General features: G+C 39.3%; 1 protein-coding gene across 1 annotated transcript in view; it reads right to left on the bottom strand.

The window, feature by feature from the left end:
• Positions 1 to 23,239, bottom strand: part of KIF24 (kinesin family member 24) — a 44,592-nt gene that overhangs the window by 11,202 nt on the left and 10,151 nt on the right. The window contains exons 3-7 of the mRNA XM_008590875.1: positions 22,168 to 22,265; positions 18,457 to 18,672; positions 13,091 to 13,178; positions 4,809 to 4,930; positions 3,874 to 3,979 (exon numbers count right to left, since the gene is read on the bottom strand). Coding sequence (XP_008589097.1) covers positions 3,874 to 3,979; positions 4,809 to 4,930; positions 13,091 to 13,178; positions 18,457 to 18,672; positions 22,168 to 22,265 — 630 coding nt within the window. The remainder of the gene's footprint in view (positions 1 to 3,873; positions 3,980 to 4,808; positions 4,931 to 13,090; positions 13,179 to 18,456; positions 18,673 to 22,167; positions 22,266 to 23,239) is intronic.

Raw genomic sequence — 23,239 nt, 5'->3', positions numbered from 1 at the left:
GCGCTCCCGTCCGAGGGTTCGGATCCCACATACAGACCGGCTCCCGCTCACTGGCTGAGCGAGGCGCGGGAGCAACACCGAGGGTTGCGATCCCGTTGCCGGTCCCCGGTCCGGTACGGGGGCAACACTGAGGGTTGCGATCCGTTGCCGGACACGGAAAAAAGACAAAAAAAAAAAAAAAAAAAAAGTTATCAAGTTCATAAATGGCAAAAACTGAAGGGACTATGGAGATATGACAACTAAATGTAATATAGGATCTGGAACCCAAAAAAGGACAGTATTGAGACTACTTGTGAAATTCAACTAAGGTCTATAACTTAGTTAATAGTATTATACCAATGTTAATTTCCTGATTTAGATTAATGTACTATGGTTATATAAGATGTTAACACTAGGGAAAGCTGAGTGAAGGGTATAAAGGAATGCTGTGTATTATTCTTGCAACTTTTTTGGCAAATCTAGAACTATTCAAAAATTTAAAAATAAAAATAAAAAGATGCTGGTTCCCTCTCTCACCACTCTCATCCTCCCAATTTATCCTTCATGAGGCCTGGAAAAGGACTGAAAGAATGTGGAGAGGCACAGGCAGCACTATGAAGCTGTAAAAAGGAACAAGGAAGATCTCTATACACAGCCATGGAATGATCGCCACGACACTGTTAACTAAAAAAAGCAAAGTGCAGAACAGTGTTTACAGTAATGTACTACGGTCTGAATGTTTGTCTCCTCCAAAGCTCATGTGAAAGCTTGATCCCTGGTGTGGCAATGTTAAGAGGCGGGGCTTTGGGAGGTTATTAGATCATGAGGGCTATGCCCTAATAAACAGATTAATCCATTCATGGATTGATGAATTAATGGATGAGTGGTTTATCACAGGAGTGGCACTGATGGTTTTATAAGGAGAACAAGTGAGCACATTATCACATGCTCAGCACCCCCTCACCACGTGACACTGTGCTGCCTTGGAACTCTGCAGATAGTCCCCACCAAGAAGAAGGCCCTCACCAGATGCAGCCACTGAACCTTGGGTTTCCCAGCCTCCAAAACTATAAGAAATAAATTTCTTTTTTTAAAATAAATTATGCAGTTTCAGGGATTCTGTTACAAGTGACAGAAAACAGACTAATACAGTATGTTACCTTTTTTCTGACAAAAGGAGTGAATGTAAGCATATGTAGGTAGAAACATGGTTATATAACATGGTTATATAAGGGGAGGGAGGTAACAAGATTGAGAAGACAGGGATGGAAACTAGACTTCTCTAAATGTGGTTTGTTTTACAATTTTTACTTTAAAACATGTAAATGTTTTAAATAATTATAAATAAAATTAAATCAAAATAAGAAAGTAATTCATAAAACCAAAACCAAAATCAAACAAATGAACCTAACAATATGAAATTATTACTCCCTCTTTTTTTTTTTTTTCCTATATTTGTGGAGCAAAACTGGGTCACATGTCCTGTAATGAGGCTTAAACACACAGAGAATTATTATTTCAAGTTATTTTGCAATACAATATTATGACTGTACATCCTTAGTAGGATTCGACCTAAGGGTAAAAAGAAAACTGCAATAAAATCTTAAACTGAATTAATTAATCATATCATAAATAAAATTAGCATCATTTTAAAATATGAGTGTACTTCAAAAAATTCATGGAAAGATTTGAATTATTTTATTTTATTATTTGGTGGCTGGCTAGTAAGGGGTTGTATTATTTTTTATTTTTCCACGAACTTTTTGAAGTACTCTCATATACGTATATTGAAGTAGAGCAAATAAATTATATTAATGTTGCTGGGAACTAAGATTTCTAGCATAAGAGAAAAGGGAGACAAATATAAATTTAAGAAGTTAAATAAAAACCCTGCAATCTTAATTTTGAATTAATTTATTAATATGAATCACTCATATATTTTTCTCTTTCAAAACAAAAACCAAACAACAAAACCCTATTTCCTAGCTCTGTCCACCAAAAAGGCCTAGAAGTAAGGACTAACCCAGTAGTAGTAAACACACCTAGCATATAGACTGAGGTACCTAAACACCATATCCTTCTAAAAGAAACCCCGGCTCACTGAAGAAATGGCTGTTTCAAGGTCTTTTCAGACCTTGTACAAGATGAGCCAGAAGGCTATCAAGGACTACTAGGGTTGGGTCAAAAAGACAAGGGAACATTTTTGAAAGGCTCCCACTGGCCAAAGATGTGTAATTTAAGCAACAAAGAGAATAATGATTATAATAAGTTTATAATAACACAAAAACAACAATAGAAAGTAAACAACAACAAACTCATTGGTTATGTTTAGGTAGCTAGCATACCAACTCATTCTGAAAACTGGTGAATACTGAAATCCTAAGGAAACATTGGATATAGATGAAACTCATCAATGGCTGCTAAAATCATTAGGTAAAAAAGGCTGATGGGAAACTTTATAATGCAGATATTAGGCTGACAACATGTGAATTTCTTTTCAATCTTAAAATCACAAAAAGATGTCCAGACATTCTGTACCTCCTAATGTATTGCTATAGGAAGTCTAAGAACTACCTGTGAATTATTTGTGCCAAAAAAATAGAACTGAAATCTGATCAAGCCTCTAATTCAGCACTGCCCCAGTAGAAATTAGTGAGCCAAAATACAAACCACAAATGTAATTTTAAACTTCTAATAGCTAAATTTAAAAAAAATTTTAAAGGTGAAATTAATGTTCATTATATATTTTATTTAACCCAATATATTCAAAATATTATTTCAGTATATAATCAATATGAAAAAAATATGAATGAGATATTTTACATGCTTTTTTTGGTAATAAGTCTCAAAATCCAGTTATCCCAATTCAGACTGGTCACATGAGGCTAGTGATTACCATATTGGACAGCCCTGATATAGATCTTAACCACTTTACAGGAAATATAGAGGATAGGGTAATACATTCAACATCAACATGGGGATGCCATCAGCCAAGTCCAGAACGTGGGAAATCTTACAGGACAAGTGACCCAGTTTTCTTCCACAAATACACTGACAAAGAAAAAGAAAGAAAAAGAGGGAGTAAGAACTAATATAGGATTCTTGTTTGTATCTTGGCTTGAACAAGTCAACTGTAAAAAGACACAGGGAACAACTGGAGAAATTATAGTACTGGATAACAGATAACATTAAAGAATTGTTTCTTTAGTTATGACAATGGTATTATCATTATATTAAAAAATAAGAGTCCCTATCTCTTTGAAATACGTAATGAAATATTTATGGAAGAAATGACATGAAGACTAGAATTTTCTTTAAAATAATCCTACCAGGGAAGGAAGGGGTTGGTTAGATTTTTCATATATTGATAACTGTTGAAGCTGGGCAACAGGTAAATGGGAGATCACTATACTATTTGTTCTACTTCTGTTTATTTGAAAAATATAATGTTAAAACTTGGAGAGAGGGAGAGAGCTTACCTAAGTTAACCATTCAGCAATTGCAGAAATACTTATGTTCCTAATTGGCAGAGATTGACCAGAGGAAGAGGGGAGAGGAGAGTTGTCTAGAATTGCCCAGAGTATGATTGGGTGGGCAGCATCTACTCCCAACCCTGGAATTCCATTGATAGATAAAAGCATGCCTGATGCTCTGCTAATTCCACCACACCCTCACCCACTCTGCATGCATGTAAAGGGCAAAATCTCTGAAGAATTTTTATTTATTTATTTATTTATCTATTATTTGTTTGTTTGTTTATTTATTTATTTATTTAATTTTTGGTGGCTGGTCAGTAAGGGGATTCGAACCTGTGACTGTGTGTTACCAGCACCATGCTCTTCCAAGTGAGCTTATGAAGAAGGATTTTCACTTTAAAGATTTCAAATAACTTACAGCCAGAAGACTCTGGTTTATTTCTGCGCCTTCCATCTTTGTCTGTCTATCTGAGTCCCTGGCATCTGCTGCTCTTTCACTGCCAGCCAAGTCAATAAAAGAGATCCTAGAGAAAAGACACAGCAGGAATGACTTCTTTGGGCCTTTGGTTTATTTTTACATCAGTTAGCACTTTATGACCCCAGGAAGAAATTAACAATAGCCTATCCTCAGGAAAGAAAAGACATTACTGTCAGCTTTTTAAAAGTATCACAAAATTCTGATCTCTCAGCTGCTGCTGGCACTATTCAGACAATTCTGTCAGTTTTAATCATTTGTGAAAAAGTATGACTGAAATTAATAAAACACACTTCCCATAAGGCTAAACGACCACAATGCAAATCAGGTTAGGTGGACCACTTAAATAATTAAATGTAAACTTTTGTGGGCTGCTTTCCAGCAAAAAGAAAGAAAGAAAAAAAAAAAAAAGAGGGGAAGAAAAGACCCATTACTCAAAGGTGAGATAGGCTCATCCATCAGTATGATAGAGAGTTCGCCGAGATAGCACCAGAGAAGCAATGAATGTATCTAATTGGCTTATGGTTTCTTTCAAGAAGAATGAATTAATTCCCCTCCTCACCCCTTCTTTTTGGCCTGTAAGCTCCCTGAGATACATTCCCTTCTGTTTCTCGGCTGATACTGTGTTTCACGTTAGAAGTAATCAATGTCCCTTTTAATAACTTAGGGTTGACCAACAATAGGTCATTACTTCCTGGTTAATCAACTGATGGTACTTTAGTATAATGATTTATTTCAGGGCTAACAACTCTACACCATATCCCTGAAATGAAGAACTCCATGGTGGCAGGGTATCCTGTTGTTGATAACACATATTTCAAAGTCACATTAAGGAAGGGAAGACAGACAATGCAGTTCCCTGCATATTTCCAGCTCACCTGCCAAATGTCCTCTTGGCTGAATCTTTGATCTGAATTTGGATGATAGCATGGGAGCGGGATGAGTCTGCATTAACTCCAGTGGCCCCGGTGCTGCGCTCCTTGCTACCCTTTAAGATCATCTGAAAATAAAATCCATGGAATGACTTCCCCAAGGAGTAAACCAAGACCTCTGGCTCCTAAGAGTTGGCTAAGAGCAGCAGAGACCAGACATATAACTTTGTCAGTGTACTGTAGTTTTTTCTGTCCAGGTGGAAAACTGCCCAAATACTAAATCATATAGAGTAAGTACCCAATGGCAATAAAAACAATGTGGAATACTAATCTTGTGGGAGAACATTCAATAGCTCAAGAGCTAATTTATTTCTTGATCTCATATACTCTTTTTAATATCTTTGATGGATTTAGCCTAACTAAATCCCTAGGGCATAACTTGGCTTCAAAGCAATGTCTCATAATACCCATCTATCTTAGTAACCGAGGCAAAGGACAGAAATGTGCATCATAGAATGAGTAATCACATCCACCTGTTCTACCAGGATGCAGTCATAAAAGAGGCCAGGCCTGATGTGTAGGAACAGGGAAGTGATGAGTTACTGTGATTATCATGAGCCCATGATTTCCCTTGAGACTAATCCTCTCCCACTTCCAGTTGGGAGTAAAGACTAACTGGGATCTCTCTGGCCACCAGGGAATGGGGAAGGGAAGGTGAAGCTTCAGGATTGGCCTCTGGCCACTGAAAACAAAGCCATATAAAACACGCTGCCCTTATTTTGGACAGTGGGAGGAGTACTGATTACTGAGAATCAAAAAGGCTAAGAACTTTAAAAACATTATTTGAAAGATCCTCACAGCAGCCAAATGTGAGGTAAGTATGATTATTAACCCCAGTTAACAGTTGAGGAACAAACTCAGAGACTGATTTGCTCAGAGTCAAATAGCTGTTGTGTGGCAGAGGCAGCTTCCACATCCAGAATGTCTCCAAAGTCCATGTAATTTCTACTACAGTGTAGGGAACTTATGATAAATTCATTTATTTTGCAGTGAATTAAGGGTAAGGAAGTCTTATCTCATTTTTTCTCAATCTCTCAGAATTGTAATTTATATCATATTGAACATAGCCAGTTTCCTAGTTAAGAGCCCAAAAGTTGGCAGAGCCAAACTTCAACAATAAGCCATAAAATACCTTAACAAGTAGGGACAGGTGCTTTTTAAAATTTAACTAATAAAAAAGAAAAAGAAAAGGCTGGCCAGTTGGCTCAGTTGGTTAGAATGCCCCCTTGTAGCAACAAGGTCAAGGGTTTGGATCTAACTAAAAATAAATTCTTTCATGGTCTAAGCAATATTTATGTTTCCAAAGATTATCTTTATGTGAGATTTAAAAAATCAACTGTTACAATCATATTTAAATGCACTCATTTTGTAAATAACTTGCTAAAAATTTAAAGAGACTACATGATAAATCTTTTTGTAAAGAGAAAAACCTGGTTATTTATAAAGCTAGATCATCAACCAAATGGATAGCAAATTGCTGCTAATCAGAAATCAGATGAGTTAGAGTGGTGACCCCTTACATTGGGTGTGGCAAGTACTGAAAAAAAAAATACTGCTAACTAAGCTTTGAATCATCTAGCTTAAATGCATTTCCTCATCGTGGCCTCTCCCTGTCCCTCTAACTTCGTGCTTACACAGGCTGGGATCCAGTGATGATGGTTCATCTTAGATTTTCATTGTGCTTCTTTTCAAATTTTCTCTTTTTTTCTTCATTAGAAAAGACATGCTTACTGTGGAAAACTTGGAAAATACAGGAAAAGTATAAAAAAGAAAATATATATTTCCCATAATCCCAGAGTTAATAAGATTCTGGTGCATTTCCTTCTAGAGTTTTAGGTTTCTCACAGCTCTTTTGCTTTTTTTGAAAAAGACAAAAAAAAATGTCTTCTACAAACCCCATGAGAAGACATGGGAGGTCTTAAATCTTTACATTTATACCAGCAATATGCTTGACAGATAAGTGAAGGAATACAAGGAAACTGAGTGACTTATCCAAGGTTACATAGGCAGAATATGATCAGGGTAGGAATAGAAGCCAGGTACCCTCTTCCACATGTGAGTACTGATGCTACTTCTTCTGAGACCTGGTGGGAGCTCAGAGAGGCCATATCTAGCAAGGAACTGTGGATACTGACAGGAAGCTCAAAGGATGGTCCTATAATTCATCCCCAGAGGAATCAAGAAAGCCTGGCTTCTGGAATTCTATTATGGAGTTTTGTGCTTGGGTTTTCACTGTACCTTGTCCACCATAATGTACTGGGTACCTCTGAGTGCATCTCAGAAAACCTAACATGTTGAGGTGACCTATCCTGGCCAAATGCATTTTAGGGAAGGTATGAAGGAATTTCTGGTCCTTGGTGCAATTTTCTCAGCTTCAGTAACAGCCTACAATCATCATGCCTTTCAGAAACTATGGAATAAAGTAGCTAGGCTCTGAGGAGTAAAAATGAGACAGTTTGTGAATATCTAAGAGCATCAAATTTTTGTAAATGACATACAACTGATGTATAGCAGTTAGAGTGAAATCTGAAGTCAGACTGTCAGTGTTCACATGCTAGCTCTACCATATGGTTGTACAAACTTTTGCAAATCACTTAACTTTTCAGGGCCTCAGTTTCTTTTCTTTTTTTTTTTTTTCCTTTTTGTCTTTTTTACTGACCGGTAACGGGATCGCAACCCTCGGTGTCACACCCGTACCGGGGACCGGCAACGGGATCGCAACCCTCAGTGTCGCGCCTGCACCGCGCTCAGCCAGCGAGCGGGAACCGGTCTCCACATGGGATCCGAACCCTCAGCGGGAGCGCCGCCCCGCTCCCAAGCGGCGCACTCTCCAGTGCGCCACTGGGCCGGCCCCAGGGCCTCAGTTTCTTATCTGTAAAAAATCTCATAGATCAGTTATAAGGACTATAATACATGTAAAGAACTTAGTACCATGATTGGCACATGGCAAGTGCTCAATAATTTTTTGTGTGTGTGTGTGTGTCTGACTGACAAATCCTGATTCCAAATCTGGGAAATGTGATGAGGCAGTGAGTCTTCTGTATAGGCAGGGAAGTCCCGGTGCATGCTTTGGTAAGACCAGGTAACCAAATATACCTGGAAGGAGAAATTTCCTGGAGAGGCAATCCTGTGTGAAAAATGAAGCTGCTGGTTGTGCAGACAGGCAACAAGTGGCCAGGCCTGAGTTAGCCTGACGGTGATCTGAGAGGGTAATGCTTGAAGATGATACTTGAGGGTGGCACTTGAGCAAACACAGGGTGATACCTGAGCGAGCATGAACAGCGACACCTGACTTAGCAAGTACTGTTGTTTCTAGTCAATAAATGTTATGAGGGTAACTGTGTCAGATATCCATAATTTATATCAACTTTCCACCTTGATCTCAGCTGGCTTCCTGTTTGTACACCACCATATACATTACAGACTGAGGGTATCAATGGCAATAATGCAATAATAGGTTGACTAACAAAATTCTTTCTGCTTTTCTTAGGAACCATACTTTAGGAGAGGATAGTCCATAAACTTTTCCAGGATAGAAGGGTTGACTCAATACCAGACTGCCAGGGGCCGGCCCGGTGGCGCACTGCTACAGTGCACCGCTTGGGAGCATGGCGGCGCTCCCGCCGAGGGTTCGGATCCCACATACAGACCGGTTCCCGCTCACTGGCTGAGCGAGGTGCAGGCGCAACACCGAGGGTTGCGATCCCGTTGCCGGTCCTGGTCCGGTACGGGCGCGACACTGAGGGTTGCGATCCGTTGCCGGACACGAAGAAAGACAAAAAGGAAAAAAATACCAGACTGCCTGTTAGCGCAGTTATGGCCCATAGCCAAGGAAAACGGACTTCTTCCTTGCATTTGCTCCTTTCGCATTTAATTGGTCTCATTTCAGGCTGGCTGGTTGGCTCAGTTGGTTAGAGCATGGTGTTGATAACACCAAGGTCAAGGGCTTGGATCCTCTTACTGACCAGCCACCAATAAATAAATAAATAAATAAACATGGTTGGTCTCATCCCTAGGGACAATGGAATTCTGAGGACCAGACTTACCTGGAACTCTTGACCAAATGAAAAAATGGCTGGGAGAAGTAGGAGCAAGAGTAGCATAGGGAATAGGTGTATAAGAAACAATCTCCTTAGGTCTCCACAGTGAAGGGAGCTCTGGACAGCTTAATAATGGTCATAGCCTCAGGGGAGCCCCTTTATCATATCCCACACACTTTTGTTCTGTGCCTGCCTTTGTAATCATGAGAAAGGGGCTCTTAGGTAACCCTCTAAAACAGCCACACTCAGGTGCTCCTGAGGTTTTGAATTCCAAGATCCAGGAATCTGAGATTCACACAAATATGAGTTCCTGGCTCTTTTTTTTTTTTCCTTTTTGTCTTTTTTCGTGACCGGTAAAGGGATCGCAACCCTCAGTGTCGTGCCCGTACCGTGACCGGCAACGGGATCGTAACCCTCGGTGTTGCGTCCGCACCGCACTCAACCAGTGAACGGACCGGTCTCCATATGGGATCCGAACCCTCGGCGGGAGTGCTGCTGCGCTCCCAAGCGCCGCACTCTACTGAGTGCGCCACTGGGCCGGCCCGAGTTCCTGGCTCTTAAACAAAATTTACCTATTTGTCCCAGGAAAAAGAAACTGTTAGAAAAAGACACATACCAATGGTAGACTACTCTGCCATTTCACATACCTAAGTCTCAAATCTTAGTTTTGAAAAAGAAACAACAAAATTTCTCCAAAACACTGATATTTGAAGTTTAAACACAGCCCTTTAAATGCCTGATTTTAGGGCCGGCCTGTGGCTCACTCGGGAGAGTGCGGTGCTGATAACACCAAGGCCGCGGGTTCGGATCCCATATAGGGATGGCCGGTTAGCTCACTGGCTGAGCCTGGTGCTGACAACACCAAGTCAAGGGTTAAGATCCCCTTAGCGGTCATCTTTAAAAAAATAAATAAAATAAAATAAAAATAAAAATAAATGCCTGATTTTAAGTAAAGAAGACATTGTCATAAACATTAATTCATTCAGTGTCTTTTTACCTACTTTCTTAAGAAGAACTGATCTCTAACTATATACTACACTGTAGTATAGTATAGTGAAAAGGGTATGAGCTTCAGAGTAAGATTAATCTGAGCTGGATTCTGGCTCTGCCAGCCATTAGCTATGTGATCCTCTGTTGTCACTTAATTTTTACCTCAGTTTTCTCATCTGTAAGATGAGGTTAATAATATTTACCTCATCACATTTTTGTGATGATTAAATGGGATATTTGCAAAAACCTCTAGCAAAGTGTTTAGTAAATAGTAAGTGCTCAGTAAGCATTTGCAATTATTATTAGAACATAGCGAAGTCAAGATTTCAGATTCCTGTACTTGCCAGCTGCCAAAAAAAAAAAAAAAAAAAAAAAACATAGTGAGAAGGAAGGCAGGAAAGATTGAGAGTAGAATCGTCTTTAACTTTGGTGCACATTGAAGAAATTTCTACAGTGCCACCTGATTGTCTCCCCTTGTCCCTTAAGCTTGGTCAAAGGCTCAGCCACTTCTCCCTGGAGGGAGTACAATGAAGTTGTACTAAAGGCAAATCTTGACAAGTACTCCTTTTAGTATTCTCCCCTTTACTCTAGCCAGGCTTGTTGCATATACTAGAAGAAAGACTATGATGGCTGCACATTAGAATCACCTGGGAAGCTTTTAAAATAATATCCATCGTCATATATTGCTGGTGGGAATGTAAAATGTTAGTCACTTTGGAAAACAATATGGCAGTTCCTAAAAAAAAAGCAATTCTACTCCTAGGCAGTAATTCTACTCGTAGGCATACACTCAAGAAAACCGAAAACATACATCCACACAAAAACTTTTGTACATGAATGTTCATATAGCATTATTCATAATGGCCCCAAAGTGATAACAACCTAAAGTCTGTCAATTGAAGAATGGATAAATATAATGTGGTATATTATTTAGCCATAAAAATGAATAAGGTACTGATACATGCTACAACATGGATGAACATTGAAAATATTATGCTTACGGGAAAGAAGCCGGAGACAAAAGGTTGCATATTATGTGATTCTGTTTATATGATATAGCCAGAATAGGCAAATCCACAGAGATAGAAATTTTGGTTGCCAGGCACTGAGGACAGGAGAAATAGGAAATGACTGCTAATGGATAACAAGTCATTGTGGGTAATAAAAATTTCTGGAATTAAATAGCGGTAATGGTTGCACATGTTTATGAATATAGTGAAAAAAAATCACTGAATTGTATACTTTCAAAGTGTGAATATTATGGTATATGAATTATATCTCAATAAGGAAATTAAAAACCCACTGAACTGTACACTTTTAAAAGGTGAATTTCATGATATATTAACTATATTTCCATTTAAAATAATGATACCCATGCCTGGGCCCCACCCCTGACAGATTCTGATTTAGTTGACCTGAGGAGGACTCAAGCAAGCACTAAAAGACATTACGATGAAACTGAGAAGACAGGCCACAGAATAAGACAACATGCTTATGACCCAAATAACTGACAAAAGACTCAAGTCCAGAGTATACAAATCAGTAAGGAAAAGACAGACAACCCAAATATGAGAAAAAGACTCAAACTGGCATTCCAAAAAGAGGAAATCCAAATGATATGTTGAAAATATAAGAAGATTTTCAATTTCATCCTCAATCAGAGAAACTGAAAATTAAAATCACAATGAAATATAATTAAACAACTCCAGACTGGCAAAAATTCAAAAATCCATCAATAGAAAGTGTTGGCAATGATGAAGAGCAATGAGATTGCTCATATACTGCTGGTGGGAATATACACTGCTTTGGAAAAGAGTCGGCATCATTTAATGAAATTGAAGATATGCATGTCCTCTGACCCAGTCATTCACAACTAGTATATATCCCAGAGAACTTGTGCGCTCTATACTGAAATACATGTATAAGATAGGACACTCACAGCTGCATTGCTCACAATAGCTCCCAAATAGGAACAACCCTAATTGTCCATTAACAGAGCAATGAATAAATGACGGAATACTATACAGTAAATAAAAATGAACAAAATTAAAGCTATATGCAAAAACATAAGTGGAACTCAAAAGCATCATGTTGAGCAAAAGAAGCAAGACACAAGAGAATACACACAGTGTGGTTCTAATCATACGAAATTCAAAAACAGGTGAAAACTAAGTTATATGGTTTAGGGATGAATACACAGGTGGTAAAACTGTAACAAAGAACAAGATAGTGATTAGTATAAAAGTCAGGATAACAGGGGGGTGTGATTGGGAAGTCACACAGGGGACTTATGGGGTGCAACACTGTTCTATTTCTTGAGCTAGGTAGCTGATTACGAGGGTGTTTGTTTCTATACACTGCACAAATTTAGGTTTTATGCATTTTTCTGTATAGTGCTATTTCTCATAATAAAAGTTTAAAGCATTTTTTAAGTAAGGCAAAAAAAGCCTTTAAATGATCTAATGTAAAGCCAGGGTTGAAGACCTCTGTATTAAAGGAAGGTTCACCAGAAATATATTTGTATGTAAGTTAATAAAGGTGGAGAACAGGAAACAAAAAGTCTAAATATTCTAAACTGTTAACAGTGGATATCTCAGTCGGAGGTAGGGTGGAGGATGTACAGTAAGTTACAGGGGTCTTTATGTTCTATCTTCTTATATACTTCTGTAATGTTCACATTTAATAACGAGCAAGTATTACTTTTGTTGTAATAAAAGGGTAACTTTTAATAAAAGATTTTAAAATTCCTTTGGAAGGATACACAAAAAACTAACAATAAAAGGGGATGAATGGAAGGGGTATTTTCACTGTACCTTTTGAGTTTTAAACCTATGTGAAAGTGTTATTTATTAAAAATTTTCTTTAAAACAAGACTATTTGTCTCCAGCAGCTATTCCCAGAGCTCACTGTCATAGAAAAACACATTAGCAGCCTTGGAAACTGACCCAAGCATATCCTTCCATTCATTAGGTCCTTCCATATGCCCTACACCTCCCACTACCACGGCACTTGGACATCACCCCTGTAGAGAAACAAGCTATCCTCTTAGAAGAGGACTTGCATTTTACAAATGTGAAGTGGTGTGCCTGTCATTGCCCTTTGCCTAAACCTGAGTCCATTATACTTGCTAAGTAGCAAAATGAATTCTTTTCCTTAGGCTGCTATAGTGGGGGTGATAAAGAAGGAAGAATTAATTACCTCTAAGAGGAGCTCCACACTATCCACCTGACGCTCTCGCAGTCCCACTATCTGCACCACATGCTTGCTATCTTCTCTTGCGAAGAGCCTGCAGATGCAAGAACGTGGTTGGTACAGTGGTATTGCTGTAACAGACTTTGTTCTTGTCTCCCCAGAAACCATTCCAGCACTCCCCCATTAAGTAGCAGATTTGTTGTTTGGGTGGGATGGATGTGAATACTCCCCCTAAACTCACTCTCCTGACCTCAGCCCTGGGCTTCAGGGGTGGTCCTTGATTGTTGTAAACAAATTAGCATATTTGGTTATGATGAAAAGAATGAGCACATAACTTAGACCTATGCCAATCAGCGGATGGTGTATTCCTGGCTACAGCGAATGGTTCAGAGGTGGATATGGGATCTCTGTTGGTCTAATCAAAATAAAGTCCTTGACTCTGGTTGTTAGGTGCCTGGTGGTGAGGTGTTCTCCCTTTCTCTCTGGAAGTGAAAGCATCTGGCCCTGGGAGCACTGGCAGCCATTTTGTATCTATGAAGACAGCTAACAGACTGGGTCCTTAGAACATAAGGACCTGAGCTGCTGGAGTACACCAACCCTGAGGCCTGACTATCCTCTGGGCTTTCTAGTCATTTGAGCCAATGATTTCCCTAAATGCTTAAGCCAGTGTAAGCGGGGTTTTCTTTTGTTTGCAACATAAAGAATCCTGATACATTTTCTAAGGGAGCAAGAAAGAGCTGGTGCTGCATCTGAATCCTCAGGCCTGCATATAAAGTAATGATTGATTATGGTCTACCATCATCATTAAACCAGATACACTGAGGGGCATGTGTTAAATTTATTAAAGGCAACTTAAGATTACTTTTCTACCTTAATAAGAAAGATACTTATTAATGTTAATAATAGAATTCTACTTCATAGCAAAAAAAATAATTATTTTCTCAAAAAAACTTTTTTTCGGGCTGGCCTGTGGCTCACTCGGGAGAGTGCGGTGCTGATAACACCAAGGCCCCGGGTTCGGATCCCACATAGGGATGGCCGGTTCGCTCACTGGGTGAGCGTGGTGCTGACAACACCAAGCCAAGGGTTAAGATCCCCTTACCGGTCATAAAAAAACAAACAAACAAAAAAAAAAACTTTTTTTTCTCAGTCTATGCTTCATCCCAAGTTTCCAAATTTTTATTGAAGAATTGGAGGAAAACAACCTCATCAATGCCCATGATCTCTTAGAAAACAACTCAATTGGGGACCGGCCCGTAGCTCACTCAGGAGAGTGTGGTGCTGATAACACCAAGGCCATAGGTTCGGATCCCATATATAGATGGCCGGTTAACTCACTGGGTGAGCATGGTACCGACTTCACCAAGTCTAGGGTTAAGATCCCCTTACTGGTCATCTTAAAAAAAAAAAAGAAAAGAAAAAAGAAAACAACTCCATTGGAACAGTCAGGCTCCTGAAATAAAAGAAGGATCTAGCTTGCTAGCTTGCAGAGCCCTAATATCATTCCTGAACATACTTCCCATGCCCTATGCCCTGAGCTCACCCTGGAAAGGTTCCTAATGGACAGCCCAAAATGTACTGCTAGACTTTTAAATTCTTTAAGCAAGGAGTATATTTCTATCACTTTTTATGTGAGGGTATAAAAACAATTTATCCTCTACTTTTAGGAATTAATTTGAAGATCCTTAAGCTTTGTTTTCCAGTTTAAGAGGCAGACTGAGCACATAAGGGTCCTTCAAAAAGTTTGTGGAAAAATGGAATTGAAAGATAATATGAATCTTTTCATTAACTTTTCGAAGTATCCTTGTATATACTTTTGTCCACTCTTATCAGAGCCCCACTATTATTATAGAAAATATCTTATTAAATAAACAATAGGATAAAGCATAAGAGCATAAATAGGAAATAGTGCCATCAGTGGACCAGAACATTCTAGAAGTCTCAGAAAGGTAGGAAACAAAGAGATCATATTAGCCAATTAACCAGAGATATACAACAACAACAGCAACAAAACCCCCCACAGCCCAAGATACTTGCAGAGTGTGAGTCTTCCCTAGTGAGCCTCAAAGAAGCTTCAAACCCATGAGTTAGTATATTCTCATCTCCCTGGCTACAATTAAGGAATGCAAACGTACAGGGCAAAACTCTGGATAATTCATGAAAGAACTGCATTCAGAAAGAGCTGGATATCCTAACTGTCCTTCACACAAACAAGCAAACAAAACACACACACACACAGCACAACAGTGGCTTTTATTATCGTGCCAAGTGTTCCTTTTAAGGAAGTGGGCATTCTGACTGGAAAGGACTCCTAATGAGGGTGCTGGGGCTTGGAAGAGAAGCTGTGATTGAGCTAACTTGAGGCTTCAACACCAACACAGAGGGGGTAAAAAAGAAAGGCAACTCTTCCCCAAAGAATACTCAGAGTAGCACCCTCCTTTATTTGGCAGTTGTTCTGTGTGTCAGGACAAAACCCTGAACACCTGTACATACTCTCAATTGTGGCATTCCTGAAGGCCCTTTTTTCATTGGAATAGTCCACAGGAGAGTGGCTTGCCTAAGCCCACTCACCGGCTTCTCCAGTTATTCAACTCAGTACTCTGGTTCCTCTCTATGATGGGGCCTTTCCTATCATGGTCTCCCTATTGAATTGGAGCTGCTCCTCCACCTTCCATTCCACTGCTTGCTTGGAGCACATGGAACTTGTACGTCCTCTTCTGGATAGCTCCATAGAGGCTTGGTTACCTTTGCTGTGGGGCTAGTCTCAAACTGATTAGGTTTCCCTAGCCTTCCACCATGATCAGCCTCAACTCACTCCTTCCCACATGTCTCAGGTCTGGTTAATTCAGTTATGACAACCTTGTATCCTTCCACCTCCTTTACTCCCTTCTCATCTTCCTATTCTCCCAGCCAGTTGATCCCTTCACAACTTTGTTGCCTCCTACTCAGTTTAAGTCATTTGTTTCAACCCAAACAAAACTTCATACCAGAAAAAATATAACAGGGATTCAAAAGCAGAATTACTGAATACATTTTAAAATCACTGTATTAGGTTGTAAGGGCAAAAGTTTAAGCCTAATAAGAGTTAAAAGTCTAATGTGAAGAAAAAAGATTTTCTTTTCTTTTTACTGATTTCAAAAAACTATCATTAAGTTTACCCTAAGATTATCAAGAGGAAAAACAAAAGAAAGTGGGAAACATTATTTATAGTTCTTCCACTGTTAATAACAGGTCAAAAGAATAGGATGGAATTTAAGTGCATGTTGATTTGCTGACTTCCTAAAATGATGACCTTTTTCATAGACCATAATAAAAGTGAAAGTCTTTTGATAGGCCTTAGGACATCTTTTGATAGACATCACTTTTAAAAATATTAATGGGGAGGTTCTGGTCAAGATGGCAGAATAGACAGTCCCCAGTGTCACTCTCTCCCACAAATCAACCAATTTACAACTATAAAAATGTAACAACAGCCAAGCTGGGGCTGCTGGAGCTCAGGGGAAGAGGAGGAGAGACCTATAGAGCTCATAAATGGGGAGAAGCCAAGAAGAGAGAAAGAAAAAACTGCTTGGAGCTTTTTGGGCCATGGCTGCTTTAAGGCTGGAACTGCTGAGCGCATCGAGCAGGAGCCAGCAGAAGCCACAGCTGTGCCCTTTAGATGGAGTTGCTTAGAGGTGGCAGGGGAGAAGAGGGCCTTGGTGGCCCTCAGGACAGCAAGACCACTAATAGGGTTCCCAGGGACCCACACAGGAGCAAGGACCCAGAACAGGTGAAAAAGGGGAGCTATTCAGAGGCCAGTGAGTCATTGCAAGGGACCAGGGTGAGTCATCGCAAGGGACCGGTGCAGGGCCCGTCCCATGGGAAGTGTTTGGAGCATGGGTGGTGGGGGAGATGCGCCCACCAGGAGAACACTGGGACACAGCAAGGACAGCCCATCTGCCCCCAATCAGCACAGGACCAATCAGAGGAGACTGGTCAAGAATGCAGAATTGCCTGGGGTGCAGTTTGATGAAAAGATTCAGGCCCAGATCAGAGTTTCTACACAGCCCAGGTGTACCCGGTCCCTGGAGAGCCAGAATTACCTATAAGGTCAACCATTAAACCCTGAGCTGCACAAAAAGTCTTCCCTATGGAAACAGCAGCAAAGCAGCAATTTAGCTCAATAATGCAGTTCAAGTACTAGTTCCCACAGGAAGCTCCCCCATTTCAGAAGTAAGCAAAGGAAAAAAAACTAGTTCTGGCCCAGGCACACCACCAGTGCCTTGGGGCCCACCAGGGGACCTGAGGCATGGAGCTGAGGACTGGACCCCCGCCCACAACCAGGCACACCACCAGCACCAAGGAGCATGCCAAAAACATCAACTCCATGTGGGTGGCCCACCACAGCCACCACAGTAACCACAGCTGCAGGGAAAGTGGCTAGACGTCACAACCACCACACAGATGGTTTGCCAGCCATTGGAGTGCATTGACACAAGGAGAGTCACCAGCAGAGACCAAAGAAAAGAATAGTATGTCTCTCTCCACAAAGCCCATTCCAGAGTGACAGAAGCATCTGCTCTATGATAATAATGGGGGACCTGAACACAACTTTCAGCATTGGACAGATCATCTAGGCAACAAATCAATGGAGTAACCATTACTTTTTCAGAGGGAGAGAAGAAATCTATGGTTATCAGTGGTGGGAGCGGGGAGGTAGAGGGGGATAGGGAGAGATTGGACAAGGCGCATAAAGAGTAAGTACAGGGGCAGGCCCGTGGCTCACTCGGGAGAGTGTGGTGCTGATAACACCAAGGCCACGGGTTCGGATCCCACATAGGGATGGCCGGTTGGCTCGCTCGTTGAGCGTGGTGCTGACAACACCAAGTCAAGGGTTAAGATCCCCTTACTGGTCATCTTTTAAAAAAAAAAAAAAGAGTAAGTACAATTTGTAACAATATACATACTAGTAATATTGATTTGATCAACATATGTCAACTATGAATCCCCAAAATATGTATAATCAATTATGATTCAATAAAAACTAAACTAAAATAAAAATATATTAATGAATAAAAGGCTCTTGGGTATCTACTGACATTTGTTTCCCAGGATGGAGTTCTTTATGCTTCTCAGCTGCCATTTACAGTTACAGTATTCCCCTGTCTTTGAGGGTAAAAAACAAATAAGTATTAATGGAAGGCTAATTTACATTTTTCTCTAAATGAATTGACAGTTTAAAAAATATATATCTGATGTAGGAAACTCTAGTTTCACAAAAGGGTACTAATGTACCAAAGTCTATCATTAAAGCCCATGATTCAGTGATTCTGTGGGACTCTGGCTTATAACAATGATGAATACATTTACAGCTTCCCACTCATATCCAGTACCTTTTCCTTCTATTTAGGAGGTCATAAAGCTGTCCACAGTAGATTTCATAGAAGCTGATCCACACAAAGAGGTGATTTCTGGGCTGGGACACTTCCAGTTGCCCAAAAATATCTTTGGCAGCCAGAGCATACAGTCCTGGGTTCTGATGAGTTCCTATCATGGTGTAGGTCTTTCCAGCACCTGTCTGTCCATAGGCAAAGCAAGTGGCATTGCCTCTGGGGGAAGAATAATTTGTATCACTTATGCATACTAAGAGAAGTACTAATCTGCACACAAATTTTTAATGACAAAAGTCAGGTAGAAACATAACCCTTGACAAAATTCAGCTATAAACAAACAATCCTTTAAGGAGAAGAGGGCTTCACATTATAAAAACACAAGAGAAAAAAAAACATTTTTCAAACCAGTATGTGAGTTTTCTTACAGGAGTTTTTTTTTTTTTTGTCTTTTTCCATGTCCGGCAACGGATCGCAACCCTCAGTGTTGCCCCCGTACCGGACCGGGGACCGGCAACGGGATCGCAACCCTCGGGGTCGCTCCCGCGCCTCACTCAGCCAGTGAGCGGGAACCGGTCTGTATGTGGGATCCGAACCCTCGGGCGGGAGCGCCGCCGTGCTTCCCAAGCGGCGCACTCATCCAGTGCGCCACCGGGCCGGCCCCCTTACAGGAGTTTTTTACAGAACTGGTTAGACTACATAGGACAACTCTGGAAGATAAGAAAACAAGGACTTTTAAGAAACTACTTGGCCAACAAGCATTTACCGAGTTCCTACCTCATGCTAGGTGCTTTAGATGATCCTAGAGAAGCAGCTTTCATCTTAATCTGAAAAGGTAAGTTTAGTAAAAGAAGTAATAGAGAATTAAAATAAATACAATAAATTGTAGAAGGTCTTAGGATAAAAAGAATGGTAGTGACTACTTATGTGAATATTAAAGAAGTTGAGACAAAGGTGAAATCAATGTAAGCAAAGTATTTGAGGAGGGACTCACAAGGATAGGGAATCGGGCTGGGCCTTAAAGGCAGAAGTTGAGAAGGTAGAGTCTCCACTGTGTGGCAGAAATAAAGGAGAGGCCACAGCAGTAGAGGTGGTGGCAGGCAACCAAATCTTGAGGGAAAAAATCTGGGTTCTATTCTCTACCCTGCCATTAGCTAAGTACACAACCTTAGGTAAGTCACTTAACTTCTTCCTGGGCCTCAGTTTTCACTTTCATCAGTAAATTAATGGGTTATTTGGTTTCTAAGATTCCTTCCAGCCCTGATGTCCTATGATTCTAGGTGAGAATCACTATTCTTGCCTGGGGGTATGTGTGTGCACAAACCCTGTATGAGTGTGAAGAACTGCAGAGTAAGAGGTGGAGATGGATGGGAGACCAACCTGCCAGTCACAGTATGTTTTAGGAAGAGCTGGAGGCCAAGATTACCTAGGTATTATGGGACCCAACTATGCAGTGCTAAGTAGAAAATGAACGTAATGTTAGATAGTAAGTAGCTACTGCAGACTCCTGAACATAAATCACATGGGTTAATGATAAAAGTAGTTGCTTGCAGCAAGGAAAAAAGTCTACGTGTGGCTAGGCAAAGGCTGGAGTTGAGTAGAGAGATGAGCATACAGAAAGGGACTTGAAGCCAGACAGAAAATGAAGGAGTAAAATGGCAAGAGCAAAGGAACCATGGAAGTGTGAGAATCAGGAGATGGGGGCTAATCAGATTTAAGCTGCTTGGAGCAAAGAACAATTATTCTTTCTCTTTTGAACACTGACTCCCAGCAGTGTGGGCATTTTAAATACACTGGCAGAGGCACAGTTAGGAAAAGGATTACAGGAGGAAAATTTGAACACACTAAGTAGAAGGTCCAGAAGATTGAGAGTAAAGAATAATATCTACCTTAACTTCTGAAGATTTTAGGAATGAGCTTTTTCAAAAAGCAACAAATATGGGCATGTAAAATCTTATTACACTTCACAGAATGAATGCACTCAACTTGTAACTCTCTTATTTGTTACTACTAAAGTCTTAACATTCAAATTCCAACTCATTTTAGAAACTTGCTCTCTCAGAAAGCACTCCCTAGATTTAGTGCATAAGAAATTGAACCTGAGGCTCAGTTGGTTAGACTGTGGTATTGATAACACCAAGTCAAGGGTTCAGATCCCCTCAGTGGCAAAAAAAAAAAAAAAAAAAAAAAAAGAGAAAGAAATCAAACCTAAAAGATATTTCACTTTTTAGCCTGTTCATAAAATTTTTTTAAAAAATTAAATAACTTTTACAAAACAACAATAAAGACAACACAAAAAATGGGCAAATAAAGATATTCAAATGGCCAACAAGCAAATGAAAAGACTCTTAGTAACGTTAGGCATTAAGGGCAATTCAAATTAAAACCACAGTAAGATTTCATACCCATTAAGTTGGCTAAAATAAAAAAGACTGACAATACCAGATATTGTGAGGTTGCAGAACTACAATTCTCATACACTGCTGTTGGAAGTACAAAATGGTACAACACTTGGGAAAATTGTTTGACACTTTATTATAAACATACCTATCTTATGACCTAGCAATTCCATTTCTAGGTTTTTATCCAAGGTAAATAAAAACATGCCCATAAAAAGACCTGTATAAGAATATTCATACAGCTTTATTCATAGTAGTCTGAAATTGGAAACAACCCAAATGTCTGTCAACAGGAGACTTAATAAACAAATTGTAGTATATTCATAGAAAAGAATATTACTCAGCAATAAAAACTACACATACCTGCAACAATATGTATTAATTTTAAAAATTATGCTAAGCAAAAGAAACTGAATATTATGTTAAGCATAAAGGAATATATATTGTAATAATTCTATTTCTATGACATTCTAGAAAAGGCAAAACTAATATATAGTGACAGAAAGCAGGTCAGTGGTTACATAAGACTTGGGGGTAAAGGTGGAGGATTAGCTAAAAAACAAACACAAGAAAACTTTCTTGGGTGATGGAAATGTTCTATATCTTGTTCCAAGTACTGGTTACTTGTATATATGCAACTATTAAAACTCATCAAATCTTGATAACTTAACAAGATCGGTGCATGTAAATGACATGCAAATTGTATGTAAATGACATCTCGATTTTTTTAAAGTTATTTTTTTAAAAAAGTCAAAATTCTCTGGAATCAGAGACTCTTGCAGGCTATTTGGCATTTTCTTCTTACATTTTAAATATTCAACAGAGGCTCCTACTTCTTTTTCTGTCCCATTTTATGTTTATTAAGTGTGAATAATTTCAAATAAAAAATACATCTATGAAAAACTGATAAGTGATATTCACTTATCTATCCTATTCCAAGGAAAAAGTTAAGTGAACTATAGCCAGAATACATAATTCCTATTATCAAAGTTCAGTTTAACTACAACTACTTAAATGGTTTTATTCTGAAGACTTGGATGAAATTATATTGTTGACAGCTTATATTTTTCCACTAAATACAGGAAAACAGTATTATCAGTGTAAAAGAAAATTTCGCTGCAAATTTCTGAATGCTTGGTAAATGCTATAAATAGAGACATTGAATTTTCAGGAGTCTAATTTAAATTCATTAAATCAAAACACAAATTCATGTTTAATTCAAAAAAATTAAAAAGCATAAGTGATATTTATAAAGAAATATGATTTATAAAAAACAGAAAATAAAAAGCAATTAAGCAAATAATTATTATCATACCCATTGAAAATATGTTGAATGAGTGGGTGAGTCGTCTTCATGTATACATCCCGATTGGTACATGCCTCACCAAAGACTTCATCAAAATAAAAAACATGCTGAAAAATAAATTTGATTTTTACAGAAAGAGACACTTTCTGGATTTTCTTCACCACTATTCTAGTTAACACATGATAAAGGCCTAAATACATTTTTAAATAATAGTAACTGACCATGACAAATTTAGGGATTAATAAGCAATCAAAAACTGTTAAATGAGAGGGCCTTCTTTTACTTGAGATTTCTGTTGACATGTTGTTTAACACAAAAAATGGGCAAATAAAGATATTCAAATGGCCAACAAGCAAATGAAAAGACTCTTAGTAACGTTAGGCATTAAGGGCAATTCAAATTAAAACCACAGTAAGATTTCATACCCATTAAGTTGGCTAAAATAAAAAAGACTGACAATACCAGATATTGTGAGGTTGCAGAACTACAATTCTCATACACTGCTGTGAGCGGGAACCGGTCTGTATGTGGGATCCGAACCCTCGGCGGGAGCGCCGCCACGCTTCCCAAGCAGCGCACTATACAGTGCGCCACCGGGCCGGCCCCCGACATGTTCTTAAAATGCAAAAACTAGGGACAGCCCACAGCTCACTTGGGAGAGTGTGGTGCTGATAACACCAAGGCCACGGGTTCAGATCCCTATATAGGGATGGCTGGTTAGCTCACTTGGGAGAGCCTCGTGCTGACAACACCAAGTCAAGGGTTAAGATCCCTTTACTGGTCATCTTTAAAAAAATGTAAAAACTAAGTGACTCAATTTTTGTTCTCTCTTAAAGGAAGTAAATTGATGAGTGCAAGAGTGAGCCAATACTCCTCAGGTCCAGGAGGGGAACTGAATTCCATGGATTATCCTCATAGCTCAGCTAGGGCCAGCATATTTGAAATTTGGAGAAAATTCTAGGGGAAGATCACAATTCCATAGGTTACATAGCTTAACTTTTCATTCCATAAACATGTATTGCCTAGCCGGCAGCATGTATGTTGCAGTAGGCACTTGAAGGAACCCAAAGATACAAACATT

The sequence above is a fragment of the Galeopterus variegatus genome, unplaced genomic scaffold (genome assembly GCF_000696425.1).
Source record: "Galeopterus variegatus unplaced genomic scaffold, G_variegatus-3.0.2 Scaffold143, whole genome shotgun sequence".
Classification (NCBI taxonomy): Eukaryota; Metazoa; Chordata; class Mammalia; order Dermoptera; family Cynocephalidae; genus Galeopterus; species Galeopterus variegatus.
Note: the sequence above shows the minus strand (reverse complement) of the source record. Positions and strands in the feature narration are given on the sequence as shown.